The sequence below is a fragment of the Hyposmocoma kahamanoa genome, unplaced genomic scaffold, assembly GCF_003589595.1.
Source record: "Hyposmocoma kahamanoa isolate Upper Pololo Valley unplaced genomic scaffold, ASM358959v1 89, whole genome shotgun sequence".
In the NCBI taxonomy this organism is placed as follows: Eukaryota; Metazoa; Arthropoda; class Insecta; order Lepidoptera; family Cosmopterigidae; genus Hyposmocoma; species Hyposmocoma kahamanoa.
The window spans coordinates 2,565,644-2,592,246 of NW_020654520.1; the positions used below are offsets into that span (position 1 = coordinate 2,565,644).

At 37.6% G+C, this 26,603-nt stretch overlaps 1 protein-coding gene across 1 annotated transcript in view; it reads right to left on the reverse strand.

The window, feature by feature from the left end:
- Positions 1 to 256: 256 nt before the first annotated feature.
- Positions 257 to 26,603, reverse strand: part of LOC113236183 (transmembrane protein 64) — a 70,986-nt gene continuing 44,639 nt past the window's right edge. The window contains exons 2-3 of the mRNA XM_026472195.1: positions 20,235 to 20,390; positions 257 to 1,284 (exon numbers count right to left, since the gene is read on the reverse strand). Coding sequence (XP_026327980.1) covers positions 1,156 to 1,284; positions 20,235 to 20,390 — 285 coding nt within the window. The 3' untranslated portion in view covers positions 257 to 1,155. The remainder of the gene's footprint in view (positions 1,285 to 20,234; positions 20,391 to 26,603) is intronic.

The window sequence follows — 26,603 nt, forward strand, 5'->3', positions numbered from 1 at the left end:
CCATGACTCGTACGATGGACCATGACCACTTGTCCATGTACGCTTTAAACATCGAGTATGTAACCAGAAATAGAGACGACATGCCCCACCACCGAATAAAACAGTCCGCATTGTTAGAAATATTATCTTAATTACAATAAATACAGAATATTTTTGGAATATACGGAAACGTACACACAGGTCAGTTGTTGGCATTGTACTATTTCAGCTTTTTAATTTGTGATTTCAGCGCAAACGATAGTTGATATTTAAAAGTGATATAAGACCCATTTACCTGATGAGTTGCCAGGGATAGATGGCCCTTACTTCATCTCCTATTTCTGGTTAAATACTAGATGGCTTTAAGTAAAATAAGTGTTAATGGTTTTATTTCCCTATTATTGTAGAAAGGATAAGGCGTTCCAAGGGATAACATTCACAGGTGCAAATAATATTTCTTCATTCTTCATTATGTAGTCATACACACAATACAACCACGTCAAACTACAGTACTGACATCTTGAGGAGAGTAAAGTTAATCGCAGAACGTGGCAAAGCTACAGTAGTACAAAACATCTGAAAACTTCTGATTATTATTTTGCACGATTTGCTTACTAATCAAAGTAAACTATAAACTATGGTGAGCCGTAGTTTGGAAACCCCTGGGTTTTACAGACCAGTGGCGAAGGGTGGAAGGACGTAAACTGATCAAGAAGTAACGCAGCAAATGCTATAACCCACGCTTACCGTGCAGCATAGTTGGAGCACAAATTTGTTAGAAAAAGGCCGTAAGAATCGTAGTTATTTGGACCCTAGCCACTGGCAAAGACATTAACTACTTTTTATACTCGATTCTTTTTAGTGGGGGGTGCAATTAAGGAAAACTAATTTTGAAGATTTCACAAATATTCCAGAAGTTTTGTTTTCTAACTCGATGTGTTTTATACATAACTTACTTTGTCTAACAACTACATGTACAGGATTGATCCTGTTTGCTTTTACACCCCTGGCGATTGTCACAAGACATTTCATCGTTCGGTCTGGTGTGTACCAGGTGCATAGTATGAATTTTCACACATAAGTTTCTTCATTTTGGGTTCCAATACACCCGAGAGGTAGACCCTAGCTGGAGGGATCCGATACACTGTCCACATCAGTGGATGCCTTGGCCGTGGGCTAGCTGAGCGAGGAACTGCTGGAACTTGATATCGTGTCTCGGCCTAATTCGGCCGCCATGATTGCTATTGTCAGCTCTTTCCGCGCCTTCTGGACAACCCATACCATCAGGGTTATGCCGATCAGGATCTGAAATTACAAATATTTTAATCTTTATTTTACGTCACTAAATTTTAATGATGAACTCATCATCAGAATTTGAAAATTTATTTTCTAAGTGACTGTTTGTCTGTCAGTTCTCCGACAAGAAATTAAAGAAATAAATAAATTACTGAAAACGAGAACCAGATGATTTTTTTTTTCCACCAAGAGCTTTAAATCGTAAGGATCTTAGAGGCACTGTCACTGTGTCCGTCACTCTGAGACTAAGTTGACAAATACCGTAATTTCACCAGCACCCTTACCCTTCCAAACCTGAACGCAGTAATGCTCATATTACTGCTTGGCGGCAGAACTTTCCTGGAGGATCTCCTTCACAAGGACCTCTACTGCTACTAAAAAGGTCAACGCCATCTAGCGTCTTTTGAGGGATCTACTAAACGTGAAATCATAAAATAGGTTTGTAACTGTACATAATATTAATAAGTCACCAATTTAAATTAAAAAGAAAATTAAAAAGTACAGTGTCAGACTAAACTACTTTTTGTATTTTTTGTATTTGCGTATTTGATATATTTGGCAAAAAATCGCATGTGCAGATGGTATGTGTCACAAAGCATTTGCCTTGTTTGCCTATTCAACAAATATAGCAAACACCAAACTCGCGTTACCGCGCGTTGGTCGGCTTCTCGACGCAGAGTTGACGACGGAGGAGGGTAGCATCGCACTAAGCAGCTTGATAGCGCATTGGAGACTGCGTAGTGCGTATTATGGCATCCATAAATTTGAGACTCTCTGAGTGTGTCTCTACGGTGCGAGATGGGTTAAATAGGTATAAGAAAGTATTTTAGTATTAGAGATCCTTGTGAAAGAGTCCGTCCAGAGAAGTACTGCCATCTTACTTATTTCTGCCGCCAAGCAGTAATCTCAGCATTACTGCGTTCCGGTTTTGAAGGGTAAGAGTGCTGATGAAATTACAGGCACATGGGACTTGACAACTTATGTCTCAGGGTGACGGGCGCAGTGGCAGTGCTATTCAGATCTTTGCGATTTAAAGCTCTGAGTGGCACTGCAACTGTTATGGACAGGCTAACTTGATATTATAAAAAATACCATTTGTATTTTAATGAAATAACAGCACGTATTTTGCTCAGCCCTGCCTGTAACAATTGGTGGACAATGTTCGTTTTTGAAAGGTACAATTAAAAATATGAAATACTGCAGTTAGTGGGGAGACATTTTTTATGACATAGTTACAACTAACGACGTCCATTGGGTAACGAGATTTTAATTAAACAAACCACAGTAACGATAGATAGAAATTTTTCCTATTGCATCTAAGCGGAAAATGAGTTTAAATAAACCTATTGGCCGTGAAATCTCCTTGACCGCAGCTGATTAATACGGAATAACCGGTTAATACGACATAAAACATTAAGTTCAAAGTAAGTAGTCCTAGGTCGGTAACAGAACTTTACCTTAAAGGTAAACTACGTAACTAAGTCGTAAAGTGGTTTTGAAATGAATAAGTATATTTCATTCCCGGTATAATGTACGGTTGTTCTTGGCGCTAAGACTGTCCATTACCATATACTGAGGAAATTACCTGACTACGTGGTCGAACGGTTACCATGCTGGACTGCCACGCAGAGGTCCCGGGTTCGATTCCCAAGTAGGGAGAAATATTTGTATGGCCTGCATTTATTTCTCTCGTGAGTTTGGGTGTAGTTTGTGGTTCCATGGCACCCGCGATACAGCGTGGGGCTATAAGTGTGTGCAAAAAAACCCTTCGGTACAATTGGTCCACTTTCCCGATCGGTCCACTTGTTTTTCCCGATTCGCCTATTTCCCGCGGCAAGCGTGATGGTCACCTTTGCGCCGCGATCAGGATCCAGATCAGTTATTCGTGACTATACTATGTATTAAATAGTATATGGTTAAATTAACTAGGAAAATTAAAGCAGATAAAATTAGATATGTGCACCGATTGCGCCGATCTTCCCACGCCGCCGATGGACAAAACACGGCGAGACAAAATTTTGTTATATTTTAATGATATATCAGTTTTTTAACCGACTTTAAAAAAAGGAGGAGGTTCTCAATTCGACTGTATGTTTTTTTTTTGTATGTATGTTACGCGATAACTCGGCATTTGTGAACCGATTTTCATGATTCTTTTTTGTTGGAAAGGGGGTACCTCGATAATGGTCCCATTTAATTTTGAAGAAAATCATCCACCTCTAAGTGTGGCTGTTCACGCATGAAGATTCATTTTTACAAATAGCGCCTAAATTTTATTATACGAAGCAATCATTTTAATGGTTGATTTGACTATTCTTCCATTCAAGGCGTTTTTCTCTCTCAATATACCTTGAGTAGTGAGAACCGATTTTTATTATCTCCTGTGTCAAGTATAGTGGCGAACTGGGGCATGAATCCGGGTTTGCGCACTTTCCGGTAACCGATTTCAATAAAACTTGGCAAATAGCGTAATTCCACGTACTTTTGAGGTCGGTTTTTTAGTACTCTATACTGAGATCATTATTTTACTATTTACTATATTTCAATCATTGACTTACAATTATATAGACGTCGGGTCCGCGCTAAAAAGTGTCCGAACTTATAGGGCGTTAAAATCGTATACAGAGCGTCATTCACGCTTTAGTCTTCGTTTGTTCGACTGATAGCGAAGCAAGCAAAATTAGACAGTACTGCGATGACATTACAATTTAAATTCAACGTTTTAGCTTTTTCATATTCCTTTACATGTCACTACGTTTAAATAGGTTGACTTGGGACATTTTTTTCGTAGTTTTTATATTAGACCCGTCGTCCATTTATTTGTAAGTCAATGATTTCAATACAATATTTCAGTACAATTAAAATTGATTACGTTCATGTCTACACACTACATCTTACAGTAGATTTAGATTTCTACAGGATATATCACGGAGAGTGTGCAAGAGAATGGCACGAATTAATTCCGCCTTCGCCTTTCAATCATCGGGGGACCAGGCGTAGGCTGGGGCTCCACCCCTATGTTGTGGATATTCCATGAATTCACACGAAGCGCTACGCTTCCACATTTATATGGCGAACGACTATGGAGCGGAATTCCTTGCCTGCAGACTTCTTCCCTGAACGTTATACTTTATTTATTTATTTTTAGGAAGATTTACAGCGAATTCTTAACAATAAATAAATGTTGAGAAACAAGTCAAAATGCTAATTACAAATCTCCACAAGTAGCACAAAAAAATAAGTTATTAAGTTTTTAGTCAGCAAATAAAACATTATTATTGAAATCTAAACTACATAATATTATTTCACACATTGAGAAAAGGTACAATTGCCAATGCAGGAAAAAAAGGAAAAGAAAAAAAAGGATAAATATTTAACCCTATATAGCCCAACCAACAACACGCACATCTTAAAGACAGGAAACAAAATAATGAGAGATAGATAATTATGTATAAAGTATTGCTTATTAAACGTTCGTCAAATCAAACCTGCACTAGCACTGAACAGATCTATGTCAATAGACGATTGATTGTACTCCGTTAATTGCTCTTATAAAAAATGAATTTTGCATATAATTGGTCTTCGCTCCGGGCACACACAGCACCGTTCGACGCCTGAGACTCAGCTGGTTAGTCCTAAAGAATAATTTACGTAACTTACACCTTTTTAAGGCTAGAGTGAATAGGCATTATTTAGGTGTGTATGCTCCATCATCGACTTCATCGTCAGTTTCCATCAGGTGAGATGGAAGTCAAATGTGCACTTAGTTAACCAAGGTAAACAACTGTTTTATGGGGAACTGTATACGTTTTTACAATAAGATTCCGGAGCACATATTAAGTTTATCATTTCCTAAGTTTAAAAACTACATTAAAAATATTTTGATCGAAAAATCATATTACAAAATTGAAGACTACGTGTTAGATAAAGATGTATGGAAAGACGACATGGCTCCAGAATCCACACAAATTTGATTCAAGCTGTATTCCATAGCATTTAAGTTTATTTGAAAAGAGCAATCCCTAGAGTTTCTTGCTCGTTCTTCTCAGAGAGGTCAGCGTAGTGAACGAGCAGTAGCTTAAATGTGACGATTTGAAGTGTAAATTTATTTTACCTATGGAATAAATAATCTTTGACTTTGACTTAGTTATTAACAAAAAAGATTTTAATTAAGAGTGTTTATTTTAAGTGATCGGTTTTTTTTAACCATTCTTTTAATTAAATTTCATTTTTAAGAGTGCACCGAGCTTCTGGCGTTAATTGATTTTAGGTATTCTGTGCGCTCCGTGTATTTGTGAGTGTAGCATACGTTTTTAAAGCCGTATCTAATTTCAAATTTCTCAAGTGTTTGTTACAGATTTATTTTTTAGTTTTCTTCAACTTTTATCGCCGTGGCCCTGATTTGACACAGATGCAGTTTCGAATCCTCGCAGTCGAAGGATTTTTTCTTTCGTGTTCGTCTAAAAAAAGTTAATATCATCATGATATTGGATAAAAATAAATTCTTATAGTTGTTGATTATGTTTAGGAACACTACCTAAATTCTTGGGAATCTCTCTTGGGCAACCCTGTATCGCGGGTGACATGGACACACATATAGACAACCACAAATTACACCCAAACACACGAGAGAAATAAATGTAAGCCAAACATATTTCTCCCGTCCCGGGAATAGAACCCGGGAATGGCAGTCCAGCATGGAGGTAACCGTTCGGCCACGGAAGCAGTTAAATACAAGTTAGTGTAAAAAACTGTTGAACAGGAGTACAAAGGTTGATTTAACAATATTTCACTGTTTTTTAAACACTTGAAAAATATATGTCATGCGGAATAATCTCAGCATAACCGTAGATATCAGCAACCAATAAGACTACTATAGGTACTTTAATATTTCACTTACGAACGAAATTAAAACGAACATGACAAAACTGGACGTAGTTAAACAAAAAAGATCCAATGTACAGCCTGTCACTTTCGAGATATGGCAGTTTGAATTTTAAAAGTGTTTCTCAATCTTGTTTTATTTTCAAAACTTATAATGTCATGTAACTCCAGAGATATTGAATTAAATATGAAAGTTGAAGTTAAAATTAAAATTAAAATTAAAGTTGAATTTTTTTGCTGATCTAAGGTTAGACTCTATACTATAGGAACTATTTTTGATAATTTTGTGGATTGGACCCTTTTTGCTTAACTACGTCCAATTGTGCGGCATGGTGATTGGTTTGATGTTAACTGAATGAGCCAAGTAAATATAATAATAATGAGGCGTTGTTTTATAGGCGTTTCCTGCGAAAAGCTGTACCTATTTTTTTATGATACCAAGTAACCTGGCGTGCGTTTGGTCCGACGCGCATGTCCATAGCAGTTGCAGTGCCATTCAGAGCTTTAAATCGCAAAGATCTGAAGGGCACTGCCACTACGTCCGTCACCGTGACACATAGGTACACAAGTCTCATGTGCCCGTAATTTCCCTACAAACCTGAACGTAGAAATGCTCACTTTACTGCCGTTTCCTAGACGAGGTCTTTCACAAGGAACTTTACTGTGACTAAAACTTGTTCATCCCGTTGTCGTCGCTTCATATCAAAGAAAAAAAAAAGTGGTTTTTTAAATGTAACGATTTCAAGTCCGTAAAATTTGCTTACCTATGACATATCGATATTTTGTATTTTAAATTAAAACCAATATGGTCGAAATAGGCTGTTCCGAATGAGTAGATAAATGCCTACATATAGATACAAAGAATGACATAGAGTGGTTAAAACCACCAAATATTATTATTTTTAACTAAGTTGCATTTTTTCTTGTGTATTAAGGTTTATCAACTAAATACAAACACATATGTTAAATATAAAAACAAACCATTTAGCTAGTACTATGCTAGCATAGTAACCAAAGGCGCAAGCAGCATTGTACATAAAGGTATTATTTTGGATGTACGAGAATATGACCAATCTGTCTTTATTATATAACTTGACTTTCTTTACTAGAAATCCAAATAATATAAAAGTATTTACAATACCTGCATTAGCTAAAACAAAACAAACAATTTCTTGTAGCGCATACTAAAATTTACTTTTCCCAATTCGAACGTATTTCTTTTTTTTTTTTATATATGTTACGCGATAACTCCGGCCGGCGTTTGTGAACCGATTTTAATGATCCCATTAAAATTTGAAGGAAATGCTCCACCTCTAAGGGCAAACTAGGGATGATTCCGGTTTCGCGTACTTTCCGGTAACCGATTTCAATAAAACTGGATAAATAGATAATTTCACGAACTTTTGAGGTCGATTTTTTATATGGTGCTACTGGAATCACTTTAAAATCTAACTTCAGCTTCCTAGGTAGGTACTTTATATTCTACGATGCAGTAAAAGTATCTCCGTAAGTCCAGAATTCGAAACAAGTAAAGTAAAATTTAGTGGTTTTAACTACTCTATGTCACTCCTTGTACTTATATGTAGACATTTATTTACTAATTTGGAACACCCTATTGCGACCATTGATTAAAACCAACGGAAACAGTAACTTTTAAGTGTATGAACGCCGATTTAAAAGATGAGCTGTACATAACCCTCGGTCTTATTTATCATTGCTATCTCTAATTAAATAAAGGCTTGTCACACAATGATAAGAATTGCTGTTGTACTTGATTTCACAATCCTTGTAATAATATCCTATATCTCAGGAGTCATCAAACCTATTATCGGCACGAACCGTCAGAAGAATCTTTATATCCATGTAATAAGAGCGAAAAAAACGGCTTTTCGCGTCTGGCGATCCGAGCGGAAACGATTTTTTAATGACCGGGTTAATTCTTTTCCGTATATAATTATAACAATAGTGATTCCCTTTGGTAACCTATCACAAACTCGATTTTTTTTTCCGAAATAACTTTTGTTCGAATTTTCATTACACCGAAAACCGAATTATAACAAAACCGTTGTTCTTTCAGGATATGTTGGATGTTTATCGCAAAGACACGATTAGGTTCGGTTAGGATAGGTTAAGTTCCCCCCCGAAGGGGTTCCCGCCTTGTCGTGGCGGGGGGGCTCTAGTAGCCGTGGTCGATTTCATCCCACGGTGAAGCTAAGAGGAACCCACGGGGCCGGCCGATGGTGGTAGGCTGGCCCGAGGAGGAGGGCGTTCCGCGCGGGCTCGTCTGGTCACCGGGACCGCGCGGATGCGCGAGGAGGAGGGTCGCGGGGGGAGAGACGTGTCGGTGTGTCGTTGCCGCTCGTCCTGTCCTCCGCGACCCTGGCGGGGCTGCACCGCTTTTAATGATGCAGTGGCGGCGGGGCCGCGGGGGAAGAGACGTGTCGGTGTGTCGTTGCCGCTCGTCCTATCCTCCGCGGCCGAACGTGGGCGGTTGGCCCGTGGTGGGCGCTCCAAGGGACTCTCTTCGGAGAGTCCGCGCGGAAGCGCGTTAGGTGTTGCGGCGGAGCCTGTCATCAGATACGCCGCGGGGGCTAGGGGAGCAACCACTGAACTTCACAGTTGAGTGGATGCTGTCCTGGCCCCCCATGGCCCCTGGGTAGCGGACTCGGGGGAGTTCGTTGCCCAGCATAAAGGGGCCCGGGATGGAAGGCTCGTCTGGTGTTCGGCGAGCCTCACATTCGGAGTCGGGGGACCGATGTGTCTCCCTTCTCGAGGAGGGGCTGCGCAGGGCGCGGCCAGCCGCTGGTGGGGGCGCGGACGAGTGCAACAGCGTACCCGTACCCCCACCTACAGCGGAGGGGAGGAACACTCCGGGGGTTTAGTGCGGTCGGGCTGCTCCCCTTCAGGGTTCAGCCCAGTCCCACATAACCCCGGCTCTGCCCCCGCGGGGCCGGGGTATCTGTAAGCAGATTCCCTCGGATAATAAAAAAAAAAAAAAAAAAAGGATAGGTTAAGTTCCCTCCGAAGGGGTTCCAGTCTTGTCGTGGCGGGAGGGCTCTAGTAGCCGTGGTCGATTTCATTCCACGGTGAGGCTGAGAGGAACCTACGGGGCCGACCGATGGTGGTAGGCTGGCCCGAGGAGGAGGGCGTTCCGCGCGAGCTCGTCTGGTCAGTGGGTCCGCACGGATGCGCGCAGGGAGGAGAGTCGTGTCGCGAGGGTGAGACGGTGTGTCGTTGCCGTTCGTCCTGTCCTCCGCGGCCGAATTTAGGTTTAAAAGAAAAAAACTTTTTCCTCTCATAATTACTTTCGAGGTTATGAAAATTCGAGCAAACGTAATTTCTGGAAAATGTCATTTTGGACTATTGATAGATAACCATTCCCTTTAATTAGAAGTTTTATTAGTATTTTACTAACAACTTAAATATTTGTATTGAATTGATATTCAGTTCCATGCTGATCTGGAACCAAAAGAAAAACATTGAAGATGTCAGCTGCTTATCATCCCTCGCATGTTGGAAAAGTCGACTGAGGGATTGGGTTTAACAGTGACCTATATGTAGGCGACAGGATGGCAACCTGTCACTATGATGCACTAAGTTACTCAAGATTGCATACAATCTTAACCCAAATATTTGCCAAATGTGGCTTTAGTTGCATTGTGTCACTTAAAGCTCTGCCTACCCCTATATGGGAACCCAAAGGCGTGAGTATAGTATATGCATTGATATTTTTTTTGTGAAATTACTCCACCAGATTGAGCGAATAATTGACTATCAATTCAATAAAAAAAAAAAATTTCAGTTAATAGCGACATCTCCAGCTAGGGCTGGTAGCTGTAAGTTACCTTACTGGGTGACGAAATACTTTCATAGATTTCTCATAAACGGCGCTGCGGCTAAAAAGTCGTTGAAAACCAAATACAAAGATTCAACAACAAGCACATAGAAGAATTCGTAAGGTCCGCTGGTTCGGTCCGTGGCTTAGTTGGCATAGCGTCTGGCACGGTTTGCTAAAAAACGTCGGTTCGAATCCGGTTCGATCTTTGTATTTATAATTAAACTAACAACTTTCCAAGACTATATGACCAACATCATAAACAACAACTTTTGTTCCATGACTTTTTCCAAAAATAAACTTTGAAGTTTTTGTTGTACTAATAATAATAATAATAATAACAACGCACACACCCATAGTTCCGCACTAGGGAAACCCTGCGTCGCGAGTGCCATGGACACACACATAGACAACCACAAATTACACTCAAACTCACGAGAGAAACAAATGTAGGCCATACAAATACTTCTCCCGGCCCGGTAATCGAACCGGAACCTCTGGGTGGCAGACCAGTATGGTAATTGTTCGGCCGCGGAGGCAGTTTCTGACACTTTTTAGAGCAGTATCTTAAGATTAAGATCCCCAACGACCCTTACCCCCGCCCCTGCGTTTTACATCGGACTTTTGTTACCGCACAGTTCATCACCCTTTAGAGAGATCTATTTAAATATTTTTATTTTTGTACGAAAGTAAAATCTGATGTAATATTAAATGTAATTGAACAAAAGTTGGTTATTTATTTACGTAAGTATATGGCAATGTGAAAAGTGATTTTTGGGAAAAATCAGAAAAATAATCGGAAAAATAAGTAGGTACTATAACAAAGTTGTATTTCATGAAAAACGACGTATAAGTTTTATTTTTTGTGCGTTTCAGTTTTGAAAGCTAAGGGTGCTGGTGAAATTACAGGTAGATGGGACTTGTCAACTTATGTCTCAGGGTGACGGGCGCAGTGGCAGTGCTCGTCAGACCTTTGTGATTTAAAGCACTGAGTGGCATTGCAACTGCTATGGACAGGCGTATCGTTTATCACCAGGCGCACGACTTGTTCGTCTTCGCTTGGTATCATAAATAAAAAATAAATAGTTATACATACAAATACACGGTTAAAATGTTAACTTAAATTAGAAAACCGACTAGCTATTTCATAATAAATATTCTAATACAGTTAAATCTATTTATAGCCGTAAAAGCTATTTCCCGTCCGAAGTTTAAAATGTCAAGGCCTCATAAAGGCGTGCATGCACCAGGTGTTTATTATAGAAAAGTATTTGCAACACGCTAGGCTGTCTAACACTCGAAAGAAGGTGCCTGTTGGTGGATTAATGTATTGTTCTATTTCTAGTGGGTTGTAATTTAAAATTTAACTTCTATAATACAAGTTTTAACTGTCTCTGCGGCCGCGGCCGAACGGTTACCATATTGGTCTGACACGCAGAGGTCCCGGGTTCGATTCTCGGGCCGGGAGAAATATTTGTATGGTCTACATTTATATCTCTCGTGAGTTTGGGCAATGATGTTATACTTATTTATGCTCACTGGGTTTGGGTGTAATTTGTGGTTGGTGTGTCCATGGCATCCGCGATGCATGGTTTTGCTATGGTGCAAAGTCCAAGTCAAATAATAATTTATTTCATAGGTATCATTTTTACACTTGAAAACGTCATTTTTTAAGCTACGCTCGTTCATTACGCTGACGTCCCTGTGAAGAACGAGCAAGAAACTCTAGGGATCGCTCTTTTCAAATAAAGTTAAATGCTATAGAATACGTTTTGAATCATACTTGTGTGGAATCTAGACTCACGTTGTCTTTCCATACATCTTTATCTAACACGTAGTCTACAATTTTGTAATATGACTTTTCAATTAAAACACTTTTAATGTAAGCTTTAAACTTAGGAAATGATAATCTTAATATATGCTCCGGAATCTCGTCCGGAGACTCTTGTTAGTCTAGATTCCACACAATTATGATTCAAAGTTTATTCCGTAGCATTTAAACCCTTAAATGCTACGGAATAAACTTTTCAGATAACCTCCAAAAATGTGTCGCTTTCTATAACTTTTATGTTACTACATGAAAGCTAAGCATTATTTATTTAATATGATTGCTTGCTTACTTAGTCTGTGTTACACATAAAAAAACTACTTTACTACGTCACAGTAATAAATAAAAATTAAAAAAGTGGACAATTCCTCATTCATGGGAGCTTTCTAATTTTATTATAAACCAACATGTTTTCTTGGGAATACAAAATGTTTTTCAATTTTTCTTATCATTAGTGTCACTTCAACTAAAAGCCTCCTAATAACAAAATTTCATACCGCATCACCTTCACCCTTCGCACACGTGTGAAGGGGCTCCTGTCGGATTGGAGTGTACACAGTGAAGTAACCTGTGCGTCTTCGTTTTAGCAAAAAGTCGACTTAAATACCAATTTCAGCGCTAGTGACTAAATCGTTCTCATTCATGTAAAGCAATCTATCTAAATAAGTATTAAGTAACAGTTTTATAAACTTTATCGTACATCAATCAGACAAAGGGAACTTTTAAAATCCATGCACTTTTATAACGGTCCAGCATATTTTACATACTTCACAATTAAAAATGTATCCAAATATCATTATTGTCGCTCTCATTCTTGTCTACTTTTAAGTCAAATAGTTACTTTAAGCCAAATATTTACTTGAAATATAACAATTAGATGGTGATAGTGGTGGTGATGACGGTGGTCACGATGATGATGGTGGTGATATATAAATATTTATGTAATTTATTTAAATTTACTCGTATATTCGCGACACACACGTCCGGTACTCACTCGGTTTTAGGACCCACTGAAAATCACCGTCACAGCCTTTTTGCCGGCGGTGACAATAGCTGAGTGGGATCCTGTTACATACGCCACAGCCGCACACATGACATTCAATCTAATTGTGTTGAATATTTAATGTTTGCTTTGTTGTTGTGTATGATTTATTTTTATTCCTTTTTGTTTCCTGTTGAGAAACCTGCCGGCGCACCGGCAGGGACTCCCATCTGAAGCAGCTCACCCTATCGTGACACTCAAGGGTTATACCCAACCCCAGGACCCGCTCGTCTCCACGAGTGGCAATTGACCCCGCCTAAAGAGGCCGACACCTCGAACGGCCCCCTCAAACCCGCTGACGCGAGTTTTGAGACGACTACGACAGCAATAAAGGTAGTAGTCAGTAAGCAGTTGAATAAGCGTTTGATTCAATCCTGATCCCTAGAAGAGCAAGAACCTGAACAAATACAGTCCACCGAACATCTTAGATCCCACGAGAGCTAGAACACCAACGAGTTTCTTGCTCGTTCTTCTCAGGTTGCATAGTGAACGAGCTTAAAAAATGACGTTTTCAAGTGTAACAATTTTACCTATGAAATAAATGTGTTGTTGAGTGTGTGCAAAAAAAATATTATTTGACTTCACTCTTTACATATCGTGTGATTATTAGAGTTACCTTAAAACGTTACAAGATAGCAATCAAGCCAGAGTCTATTTTTCATAATAAAAGAAACCATTACTAAAAAACTTTTCAAAGATTTATTTAAAAAGTTTCCTATCACAAAATGTTATAGGAAATTCGAGAATGGTAAACGACAACTTCACATATTATCACGCAAATTTGAATAATTGGATACTCTACAATATTGTCATTACCTATTCAGTGACTATATACATGAATTGATTGTTTACCTACAATTGGAACTAGTGCACTCAACGTTTCTGAATAATCGCTTTACAATGATCTAACCTCGGATACGGGACACCTATTTGGTCACTGAATGGCGGCGATAACATTTATATTGATATAAAAGACAAATACGAAATCAATTATCCAATTCTACTCTACATAATTTCGATGGATGTAGATAGTAAATAACGTCGCCTTACTTTCTAAGGCTCGTATTCCAGAACTCTACTCAATGCTCAAGTCAGGATCTGAGTATGATTTCAAGCACTGGAAATCATACCCAAGTCCTTACCATTAGGGTCGTATTTCCAGTGCTTGAAATCATACTTAAGTCTGCTCAAGTCCTGAGCATTGAGTAGAGTTCTGGAATACGACCCTCAAACTCGCATATTAATAATTATTAAATAATGCATGCAAATTAACACCCTTGATAAGAAATTTAAAATAAATAGAAAGCTTTGTCACTTCCTGAATAGTCATTCTTTATGAGACACGAGTTTGAGAAGATAAGGCGACGATAAGGCTTTTTTTATGATATAAAGGGACAGGACGAATAAATCATGCGCCTGGTGGTAATCGACACGCCTACTCGTGACAGTTGCAGTGCCACTCAGAGTTTTAAATCGCAAAGGTCTAAGAGTCATCATGACACATAAATTGAAAGTCCCATGTGCGTATAATTTCACCAGCGCCTTTACTATTCAAAACCTTCTATAACATTACTGCTTGGCGCACCCGGATAACAGTGTGGTCGGCGGAAAACGCGTCACTGCGCGCAATTAACGCACATTTGCACCTTAATAATGGGAACATAGAGACGAATAAGCTATAGGCGAAAAACATGAAGCTTCGACTCTGCGCCAGTGTGAGCTGAGCCTAAATTTGAAATAGTGAGATTTTCGTTAAAGGACGGTATTGGTTTCAAGGTGCGATATAATGTTATTTTTTTTTTTTTATTTATTTATTTATTTATTTACACAACTCTATCCTTACAGGTTAGGTACACCCAATTCGATAGCGTCGACATCATTCTTACATATCTAATTAATTACTTATATCTAAACTCTATTACATATTATATTATACTAAATTACAACGAACAAACTTACCAGAACAATTGCTGTTATACATATTTACACAACACCCATAGAGAAGCTTTCTCAAATTCGTTTTCAGAGCAACAGAATATATCAATTAGATCATTTATGACATTTAGGTTTCGCAACATTCGTGTAAATGGCGCTTCTTTTAACAAATTCGTGCGTGCATGCGGTAATGCAAAGAGAGAAGGCCGCCGCCGTCGACTCACGTATTGGTCCGGCACACACAGCTTCATCAACTGCAACAACGCTGGATTACATACCCGGCCTCGCACTAGCCTAAACATGTACTTAGCCAAGCTTAAGTCCCTTCTGACTTCCAATTTGTTGTACCCGACCATGCCCAGTACAAACAAAGTAGGATACATCAACGGGTAGAACGGATACACACCATACATTTTAAGATACAGAAAACGCGTAAATTTGTTCTGTATCCGCTCCAACATCATTTTATACTTCTCCTCGTGTGGACTCCATATGAACGCATTATACTCTAAATGACTTTTTACTAGCGCTTCGTATAAAGCCCTCACTGCACTTAAATTAGTAAATCCGTGACACTGGCGCAATATCAACCCTAGATTTCGATAAGCTTTTTTGCAGACGTTTACTATGTGGTTACGAAAATTGAGATCAGAAGTGAAAATAACCCCGAGATCTTTCACCTCCGTCACACGTTTTGCAATGGCTCCATCCACATTATATTGATATTGGAGAGGCCTTCGTGACTTTGTAAATGAGATTACAGAACATTTAGAGACATTAAAATATAACCTATTTCTGTGACTCCATTCAACTACCCTATCAATATCTAACTGTAACCTCTCGCAATCTAATTTGTCTCTTATTTCAAACACTAGTTTCAGATCGTCAGCAAAAAGAAGACAAGTAGCGTACTTAACTACGTCCGGTAGGTCATTCACCATTAAAATAAATTCCAATGGTCCCAAATTACTTCCCTGGCTTACTCCAGATCGGATGACGTATGGTTCTGACCATTGACCAGACCAGTTGACAACCTGGTGCCTATTTCTTAAATAAATTATTGTTTCACCGATAACGATCGTGTTGCACAAGATTCTAGGACTATTGAAATAACTGTTTATATAACCTTTTATTGCGTCTATAAAATTAACTGACTAACTCCGTATTGTATTTTTTTATTTAATAAAAAGGTTAAAAAAGAAAGAAATTTTAAAGACAGTAGAACACAAGAGGGAAATTTTCGGACATTGACGTACCTAGGACCTAGTGACAAATTTATAAAAGTTATAATTGAAGGTAAGATAGAAGGAAAAAGTAAAGTAGGAAGACATTAAACTGCCTCCATGGCCGAACGATCACCATGCCACGCAGAGGTCCCAGGTTCGATTCCCGGGCCGGGAGAAATGTTTGTATGGCTTACATTTATTTCTCTCGTGAGTTTGGGTGTAATTTGTCGTTGTCTATGTGTGTGTCCATGGCACCCGCGACACAGGGTTTCCCTAGTGCGGGGCTATGTTGAGTGTGTGCGTTATTTATTTATTTAACTTAAATAAAAAAACATTCCAATAGAGAACCTCCTCCTTTTTTGAAGTCGCTTAAAAAGTATTGTGATTTCCTGCATGACAAAATTTTTAATAAGTTACGATTTATTAAATGTCAATGCGTCAAAAGTCTAAAAATAAATAAAATTTTAATTAATATAGTGAGTCACATCTAGTATAAGCAGTGGGCGTAGTCTGTTAGTACATCCATGTTTGCGTTTAAAGTTAGCACCTGAGATCGTGTTGTCTGTTATTATATTAGAATGCGGGTAAAACTTAATTATTTTATAGTTGAACTACCGTCCTTGTACGCTTTCTAAAGAAAAAAATTGTAATAATATGTTTCTCTGTGTTCTCATGTAAGTGATTTGTTTATAATTCTTAGTGCGAATAAATGTCTTAAACCAATATTAACTCAAAAATATCCGCTATATGCTGAGTTCGCATAGCGTCTTGCAAGGTTGGCTAGAAGACTTCGGTTCGAATCCGGCCGGATCGGATTTTGTTTTCTAAGTGTTCGTCGATCTTTGTATTAATAATTATAACGAAGTAGTAAAGTAATTTCATAAAAAATTGTTGAATATCATTTCCATAAAAAGTTAATAGCGAGATCCCTAGTCATCGGCTGGTGTAAAGGTATCTAATCGGGTGAGGAAATACTTTCATAGATTTCTCATAGATGGCGCTACGGCTAAAAAGTCATTGAAAACCAAATACAAAGATTCAACAACAAGCACATAGAAGAATTCGTGAGGTCCGCTGGTTCGTTCTGTGGCTTAGTTAGCATAGCGTCTGACACGGTTTGCTAGAAGACGTCGGTTCGAATTCGGCCGGATCAAAGGAATTTTTTCTGAGTGTTCGATCTTTGTATTAATAATTATAACAAACTAGTGGAGTAATTTCACAAAAAATATGGAATATCAATTCAATACAAATTTAATCTGCTATACAATTAAATTGTGTAATAAAAAAAACTTTACGAAACTTTCTCTAACGCGCTGCGTAATTCCTTATAGTTTCGATCGCATTCCAGACAGCGTCATGGTGGCTAGACAGCCTGGCTACGAGCCACTCGTAAACTTGTTTACGTATAAAATGACTTAACACTAAGTTTAATAACATAATCTCAGTACAAAGTACTAAAAAAACCGACCTCGAAAGTACGTGGAATTACATCTATTTGCCAAGTTTTATTGAAATCGGTTACCGGAAAGTGCGCAAACCCGGATTCATCCCCTAGTTCGCCTCTATATGGAACTTGACATAGTAAATAATAAAAATCGGTTCTCACTACTCAAAGTATATTGAAAAACGCCTTGAATTGGAGAATAGCAAAATCAACCATTAAAATAATTGCTCCTTATAATAAAATTTAGGCGCTATTTTAAAAATTACCCTTAGAGGTGGATAATTTTCTTCAAAATTATATGGGACCACTATGGAGGTACCCTCTTTCCAACAAAAAAGAATCATGAAAATCGGTTCACAAATACCGGAGTTATCGCGTAACATACATACAAAAAAAGTCGAATTGAGAACCTCCTCCTTTTTTTGAAGTCGGTTAAAAAACCATAATAAAGATAATCAATATTTAGGCGCGTCTGTTCCTAAACCTTGCGCCACTCCTGCCGAATATTCAGCAGCGTACTTTCGGCACCATCTAACCATCAACAACATAAACTTAACTATATAAGTTTTGATTATAGAAAATGTTTCTCTGTTAACGTTCTTATGGGTGATAATGACAATTATAAATAATAATAGAAGTACAGTCAAAAGCACACCAAGGCTGATACTTTGGGCAGAAAACAAAAAAGTAACGAGAACGGACACTCTCCGCCCCTCCCTAACTCTAGATACAGCACCACGTCCCGTACATTGACGGTCACATTGACTGAATGACAACAAGGCTGTCGGCGAGCAATTTTCGCGCTAAGCTTTGATATTTCAATATAGTTTTCATTCATTCATTACGAAATTCGTACATTAATATAGAACATCATTTTAAGTTACTATTCATCATACCGTTATACGGTCGTGAATTGGGCTGTGTCCGGGATAATTATAATCATCTAAACGGGATAAAGAAAGGATATCATTCGTTTTCTGAAACATAAAACGAAGAAAGTAAAAAAAAACTTATGTCTGAGACATTCAGTTATTGTTTTCTTTAGTGCAGAGTAATATATAATACAGATTTATTTTATCAATATAATAAGACGCCATAAGTTCGTGAGCTAGTAGACAAGGGTTCTCGAATTTTCAATTTGTATTGCCTATAAATATAAATATTACGTAGTAAATATAGCTAATTATTAACTAGGTAATGATAAACTTGGACACGCAATTTCAAATACTTTGGTTACTTTACTTGAAGGTACCTGCCCAAAGTATAAAATTTTAAGTGCTTTTAATATATTCTTTAAATAAATCTTCAATATTATTCTAGTTAAAGAATTAAAGAAAAATATAATATTATATCGATATAAATACGTAATGAACAAGTGTAATTATTAGCTGACCACGTAGCGTAATAGTACGAGAAAGTGATGGGTAACCCTACCACTTCACGCACACATTTGCGCGTGTGCAGATTGAGCCTTGCTGTATGTAGTAGTAGTAGCAGTAGGTAAATAACTTTCGACTGTTGTATGGAGTGTCTGGGGTATGCTTTGGGTCGTACATATAATAAGCTTAATAGAGTTAGATTGAAACGTTAAGGTGTCATTTGACGTGTTGTCGAACCTGTACATCAACAATACGCAACGGCTACAATTATGAACTCTAGGTACTAAATTGACGAACTCGTCAGCCCAATGGTACATGTAGTGTGGATGCTGGGTGAGGAGGACTTTTTTAAATTGGATCTGGTTTAGGTGTTCTGGGTAGTGCCCCGAAGTGAATATGTCGCTCTGTAGTTCAGTTTTTAAAATGAGTATAAGACCAGGTACTTGGTGTGGTCGGCAGGCACATTATTATTATAATTATCCTTCACAATTGCTGTATTATACGCCTTTAATGGCTGAACATACTGTATATGGTAGCGTGAAGAAGCGTGGTAACGTAAGCTTCTTTGTGTGTTTGCCCATTGTATCTATGAATAATAATTCTGCAGTTGATTTAGAAATGAATAATGAAAAATGACTTCGTCTCAGATTGCTAACAGATTGATTGCATGTTTGCAGTTAATAACTGCATGCAGTCGATAATGCGTGAAGTCGTTATCCGAGACCTCGACTGCATGAATTTGATAACGACATTAACAATAGGCGCAACTACATATTAGTAACGTGACACAACCCGACGCTCCGAGTGACGTCTAGGCATGCGTCTATACGCATCCAACAGATGGAAGTTGGATTACTTGTCTTATTTTAACATGATTCTAGTATGGCTTTAGTAGTTTTCTCTTAATTAGAATAACCCCGAAAATTTGAGTGCTTTAGGGGATCACCAGACTTATTGACAAGGAAACGCATTAAGTTGGTTACAAAATGCTTTAAATTTATATAACGAGAGCGAAAACGAGGTGCATTTCGTGTAGGAGAAAGGAACAGAGTTGAACCAAATGATCAAAGATTAGTAGGAGTAGAGCTTCTTGTGAAAGAATTCCTACAGGAAACTACTGCCACCCTTCCTTGCTTCTACTGCTGCTGATGGGCGCAGTAGCAGTGCTCCTCAACACTTTGCGAATTAAAGCTCTGAGTGACACTGCAACTACTATGGACAGGCGTGTCCCTTACCACCAGGCGCACGGCTTTTTCATCCCGTCATTTATTAACAATAAAAAAAGTCTTGTTCTCTCTTTTTTGCATGAAAATAAAGCTTCTGGTCGGCTCAAGCCGATTCTACGTCAAAAAGTGTAGTAATTCCGTTAGATAAAATCTAACTGACCTGAAAGGCGAAGACTATGTATCCCGTGACGTGCGATTCGTGGAGTACGTCGTGCATTGAGCGGAGTGTAGAGCCGAGGTACACATTGATCAACTGCGCTGGTAAGAGACCCAGCAATGTTGCAAGGTGGTAGCCACACCCGCGCACGTCGCTTACCTGCGAAAAAAGAAATATAATTTAAGATAACTGTTTTATTTGATGTTTATGTTTTATTTGACGTATGAACAGCCCCCATATCTTTTCTACATAAATTTTGTTCATAGTGCCCCTCCCTATCAACCTCTTGGTTATATGGGAAAGGTACTATAACCAAGACAAGCAAGACAGTAGGGCGGTTGATGGATTGATGATGTTATGAACAATAATAATAATCGTTTTTTATTCAAGACCTGTGTTAGGTCCACTTGTTAGTTTTATAGAAACCTCAAGTACTATGTTAGTTTACAGTTTAATGTTCATAAATGTAATAAAGTAAAATACATAAATCAAATATAAAATTATAAAGGGTAACTATACTATTTTCTTTTTATTACAATTTTTTTATTGAAGGACAAACCATTACATATATGAGAAAAAAAATATATATTTAAAATTGACAATATCTAAACCTATAGTCCCCTAATACGTTAAACAAAACCAAAGGATACCTAACCCGGCAAACTGTTTCAAAAAAGCAATTTTAATGTTTATTTTATTTTATTTAAATTTTATTTTTGATTGTATTTTATTTTATTACATTTATGAATATTAAACTGTAAAGTAACATAGTACATAAGGTTTCAGTAACGCCAACAAGTGGACCTATGTTGTGTTGAATAAAAACTATTATCATTATGATATGGAGTCCCACAGCTGGGTGCAGGCTTCTTTTCACAATGGAAGGACTTGGGTGTTGTTCACACGCGGGTCTAGTGTGGATTGGGAACTTCACATACATCATTAAATTGCTTTGCAGATGTGTGCAGGTTCGCACACGATGTTTTCGTTCACCGAAAAGCTCGAGGCTTCAAATTTAAATTTCAGACATAAATTACCCGGATTTGATTCTACGCCCTTTGTTTGAGAAGCAGTAGGCCAAACCATTAGGCTGCCACGACTATTTTTAAATACAAAAAATTAAACGTAATACAATTCTACACAAGGTAGTAGTGATCAAAGGTGGAAGATGCGTGAGATGTACTTTTCAACTTATAAAATGTTTTGAACTTTTACTGCATACCTTCTACAATGGCTTCCCTTTTTCAAATATCATACTTCTGCCACTAGTATGTAAGCCTTTTGAATAAATTCATGCAGCTAGTTACTTTACCTATAATGAGATTGTACGCTTGAAACTAGGTCAGCGTAATTATTCAAGATCTAGCCCTTAGTTAAGTATATTTATTATTTTTGAGTGCCTATACCCTTTACCTTAATTGTACACGGAATCACGCAATTCAACAAATGAAACGACAATGTATTTTGGTAAACACTAAACCTATATGCCGCGCCACCGCCTCCATTGAACTTGACCGGCATAAAATCAGTGAGACGACATTTAATTTTGTTTTTATTGAAATATAAAGTAGCTTCTTTGTTATTTACTAAAATTTTCTAAAGCCGGGTTTACATTTGTCTGACGTGTCGTGTCGTGACGCGTCAGAATGGTACCTGTTTCATACATTTAATATGGTTAGATTTATATCTATGGATCCTAAGTATAATACAAAAAAGGCGAAAATGATCATATTGTTAGTTTGGCCCTTGGAGTGGCCACACAGGGCCTGCTCAAGCAGTTAGCTAATAATCAACATACACGGACCGCTCTTGCAGTCAGTCAACAGCTTGAGACTGCCATTGATAACTGCTGGAGTAGTTGATACCAACTGCAGCAGTTGGAATCAACTGCTCAGCAAGTCACAATACTAGATTTAAATTCGGAGCGTTTTTTTTTTTCAAATAAATTAATATTAAGTCGATTCTTTTTAGTAACGGTACCTAACTATCTGCTAAAGTACAAGTAAAAATATAAAAAAAAAAACATTGAAAATGAATACAAAACTGATTTAAACATGTTTTTTAAACACCTGAAAAATATAAACGATCACGGCCCGCGCCGCCGCCTGTCGAAATACCAACAGTCGCCGCCACCGACGATTTCAAATACTAATATTCTTATTAGAAAGGAGGGGGAAGCGTCGTGAAGTCCCACGCACACACGCAAAAAAGAGCGATTCGTCCTGTGTACCGTTCAGGTTCTCGGGTTTCTCTCAGAGAAAAGTTTAAGGAGACTGGTATCATGACTGTAGCATCACAATACATTTACTCAAATATTTTGTATGCCCGTAAAGATATACATAATTTCGTTAAGAAAGAAGATATCCATAATATTACCTTAGAACTAAGTCCAAACTCATGGTACCACGATTTCGTTTAACTAAGGTAAACGATTCTTTTAAGGGGAACTGTATACGTTTTTTTCACAAGGTTCTGGAGAATTAAAATATTTAAAAAAAGTGTTTTAATTGAAAAGTCATAGTACAAAATTGAAGAGTATGTTTTAGATGTAGAAGTATGGAAAGACAACAAGAGTCTAGATTCCATACAATTATGATTCAAAGTGTATTCCGTAGCATTTAAGTTTATTTGAAAAGAGCAATCTCTAGGAGTTTCTTACCCGTTCTTCTCAGGGAGGTCAGCGTAGTGAACGAGCAGTAGTTTAAAAAGTAACTTAAAAAATGACGTTTCAAGTGTAAAAAATTTACCTATGGAATAAATGGTTATTTAATAACTTTGACTTTGACATTGTAGCCTCTAGTTTTACAAAGGCACCTTAAGCAGCCCTACTTCCACGCGCAAAGAGGTTAAGGGCTTTCGGAATAAACCCTTTAAAGCTACAGTAGAAACTTCGTGGAGATATTGGCACGTGTTAGGGCGCGTTCCCATGAAGTCGTGAATACAGATAGTCAGTCTTGTATATTTAAATGAAGTTGTTCACATATAAGTACAATACGATTAACTGGTTGTTCACGACTTTTTTGACCTTACGACTACAGACTGTCAAGACAACGTGAAGGGCAAGAACAACAGTTGTCCAACGATAAATAAAACGTCACGTATGGCCTGGATTTTGTTTAATTTTATAATTTATGACTAATGTACATTGACTTACAATTATATGGACGTCGGGTCCGCGCTAAAAAGTGGCCGAACTTATAGGGCGTTAAAATCGTATACAGAGCGTCATTCACGCTTTAGTCTTCGTTTGTTCGACTGACAGCGAAGCAAACAAAATTAGACAGTACTGCGATGACATTACAATTTAAATTCAACGTTTTAGCTTTTTCATATTCCTTTACATGTCACTACGTTTAAATAGGTTGACTTGGGACATTTTTTTCGTGTTTTTTGTATTAGACCCGTCGTCGTCTATTTATTTGTAAGTCAATGCTAATGCATTCCTATATTTTAGGCCTTTAAAGTCTTATAAATGTATATAAAAGGATTTTCATTTTTTTTAACGTTTCACTCGGAATGTTTTGAATAGCTCGGAAAGCGCCCTTCAGCACGAGAACGATATCCATTCGACCGATTTGATTAAAATATTGAAGAGTTCTGATTCGGAGTCCTGGTTTGCCAACCAGGTGTCGATGTGATTGTCAAGTATATTTACATTTACTATGATCAAAGGCGAAAGTCAGGTTTTTAAACAATTTTTTTAACACCAATGGATATATTTTTGTTTTTTTTTAATTAAAAAATAATTCCGCGTTTGATCTCCATCTCACCTGATTGTAAGTGACGATATAGTAAACGATGTAGCATGCCTATTCACTCTCGCCTTGAAACGGCCCAAGTTACACCGATCAGGGAACAAGTCTGTATTCCACTTCTTAGCCGTTCGTCATATAATTGTGGAAGTGGAACCAAAGCCTACGTCTGGTCCCCTAGTGATGGAAAGGGGAAGCCTGAATTAATTCGTGTTAATTTAATTTTCAAATTCAAATTATAAACGTAGCGTAACTTCTGTATTGTATAAGTGGCCATTTTGTGACTTAATTTTCGTTCATTTTTAAGCTATATTTGTCCATGAGCAAGTGCAATACAATACAAGTTACAATAGTCACCAAAGATTTTGACTCTAGTCTTAAGACTCTATCAGTGTAGAGTAGTTATAAATGACAATACATAAACTACAGTATAACAATAACGTCATTGTGTTACGAGGTGATTACGTGAATTGAAATCGTAAATACGTCGTCTACTTCCTTGTCGTAAATAAGCCGTAAAGGTATCGCAATGGGGAAAAAAATGGACTCTACAAGATTTAGAACTGTTGTAGGATTACGTGTCTACATATCATGGTAACTCCAACGAGAAATACTTATTAGGTGGAGCCTGAGAACTGACAAATTGCTGATTCTTTTGCTATAATTTAAAGTTTTTTTTTGTTTTCGCGATTGTTACACATAGGACATTACTAGTAGGTAGCGAGTTCGTCCAGAGAAGTACTGGCACCTTACCTATTTCTGCCACCAAGAAGTTTTTTTTATAACATCAAGTGACGAGATAAACAAGTCGTGCACCTGATGATAAGTTACACGGAAATCGTAAAGATCTGAGGGGCACTGCCACTGTCACCCTGTGACATAAGTTGATAAGTCCCCTGTGCCTGTAACTTGCACCAGCCCCTTACCCTTTAAAACCGAAACGCAGTAATGCTCACGTTACTACTTTGTGGCAGTAGTACTGCCTTGGACGAAAGTACGATGTTTTTCACAAGAAGCTCTACTGCCGCTAAAAAGTCATGTCAGCAGCAGAGGTGCTGGTGAATTTACAAGTACACGGCGAAATTACAATAGCATGAATAGTCGTGCGGACTTTGATATATGTTTTGACAGTTTGTTCCGTCAGGACAAAGTTGTGCGTCCGACTCGTCAGATATTGGTAGTTAAAGCTTTTTAAATTTTATTCTTTGTTCTTGGCATTTTTTTTAAAAGATTTATATCCGATGTAAACAATAAGAATTAATTCCAAATAATTTATCGAGTTCTTAGGTTTTCGCGATTGTTACACATAGGAAATGAAACTATTTTTCCGGATTTAATATCGAAATAGTTTATTTTTAATTATGTTGTTATTAAGTGATCATGACAATGATGTGTTCGGCTGTAATAGGCAAACACTAGACTTGTATTTATAATGTATGTAATTGTTAAGTATGTTAAGCTGTTGCTGAACTAATAAACAAATAGATACATAGGACTATTTAACTTATGTCTCAGGGAGAAAACTATGATCGGCACTGCAACTGGTATGAGCAGGCATGTCGCTTAACAACAGGCGCACGACTAGTTCGTCCCGTAGCGACGCGTCGCTTAATATAAAAAATAAAATAATAAAAAAACTATTTTTTCGGATTCGCATACATATGTTTTTTCTATAATACTTTATTTGGTAAATATGATTCAGTAAGAAATAAATAAAGCATTATAATAAAAAAAAATTGCATATTTTTGAAATATTCCGCAGATCTTTAGTAGCGTAAATTGGAATTTGTTAAATTAATAGTATAAATAATTATAACACCTTAGTATTAATAATAATACAAAGATCGAACATTTAGAAAAGATTTCACATAGACGTCGCTACGGCTAAAAAGTTGTTGAAAAACCAAATACAAAGATACGACGTAAGCACATAAAAAAATTCGTGAGGTCTGCTGGGTCGTTCCGTGGCTTAGTCGGTATAGAGTCTGCTACGGTATGCTAGAAGACGTCGGTTTAAATTCGGCCTGATCGAAGGAATTTTTTCTGAGTGTTCGATCTTTGTATTAATAATTTTAACAAACTAGTGAGTCACATAAAAATAATTGAATATCAATTCAATAAAAAAAATTATAATAGTAAAGTGGTTGAAATAATGATTCTTACGAATGATTGGTGAAGTTTAATAAATGTGACGATTTTAAGTGTTATTTATTTGTTTACTGATGATTCGAGTTTGAATAAACCACACAAAAGCACATAGAAACTGTTGAAGAATTTAAGTGGGCGAGAGATTTATCGGTCATAAAAACGAAATGCTGTTATACATTTAATGAAAAAGTTCTGCTTCATACAGCTATTTTTATATCATTAGACGTTACTGACCGTATAATAGATATCGCTAGGAATGGGTTATACCTATAGCTTTTTCTGAATATCGTATCGAAACTATATATCAATATTCGAAATCGGATTTCGAAACTATTTTTCATTATCATCATTCTATTATACACACTCACCCACTCACTCACTCTCACTCTCACGCGCGCCCGCACGCATGGACGCACGCACGCGCGCACACACACACACACACACACACACACACACACACACACACACACAC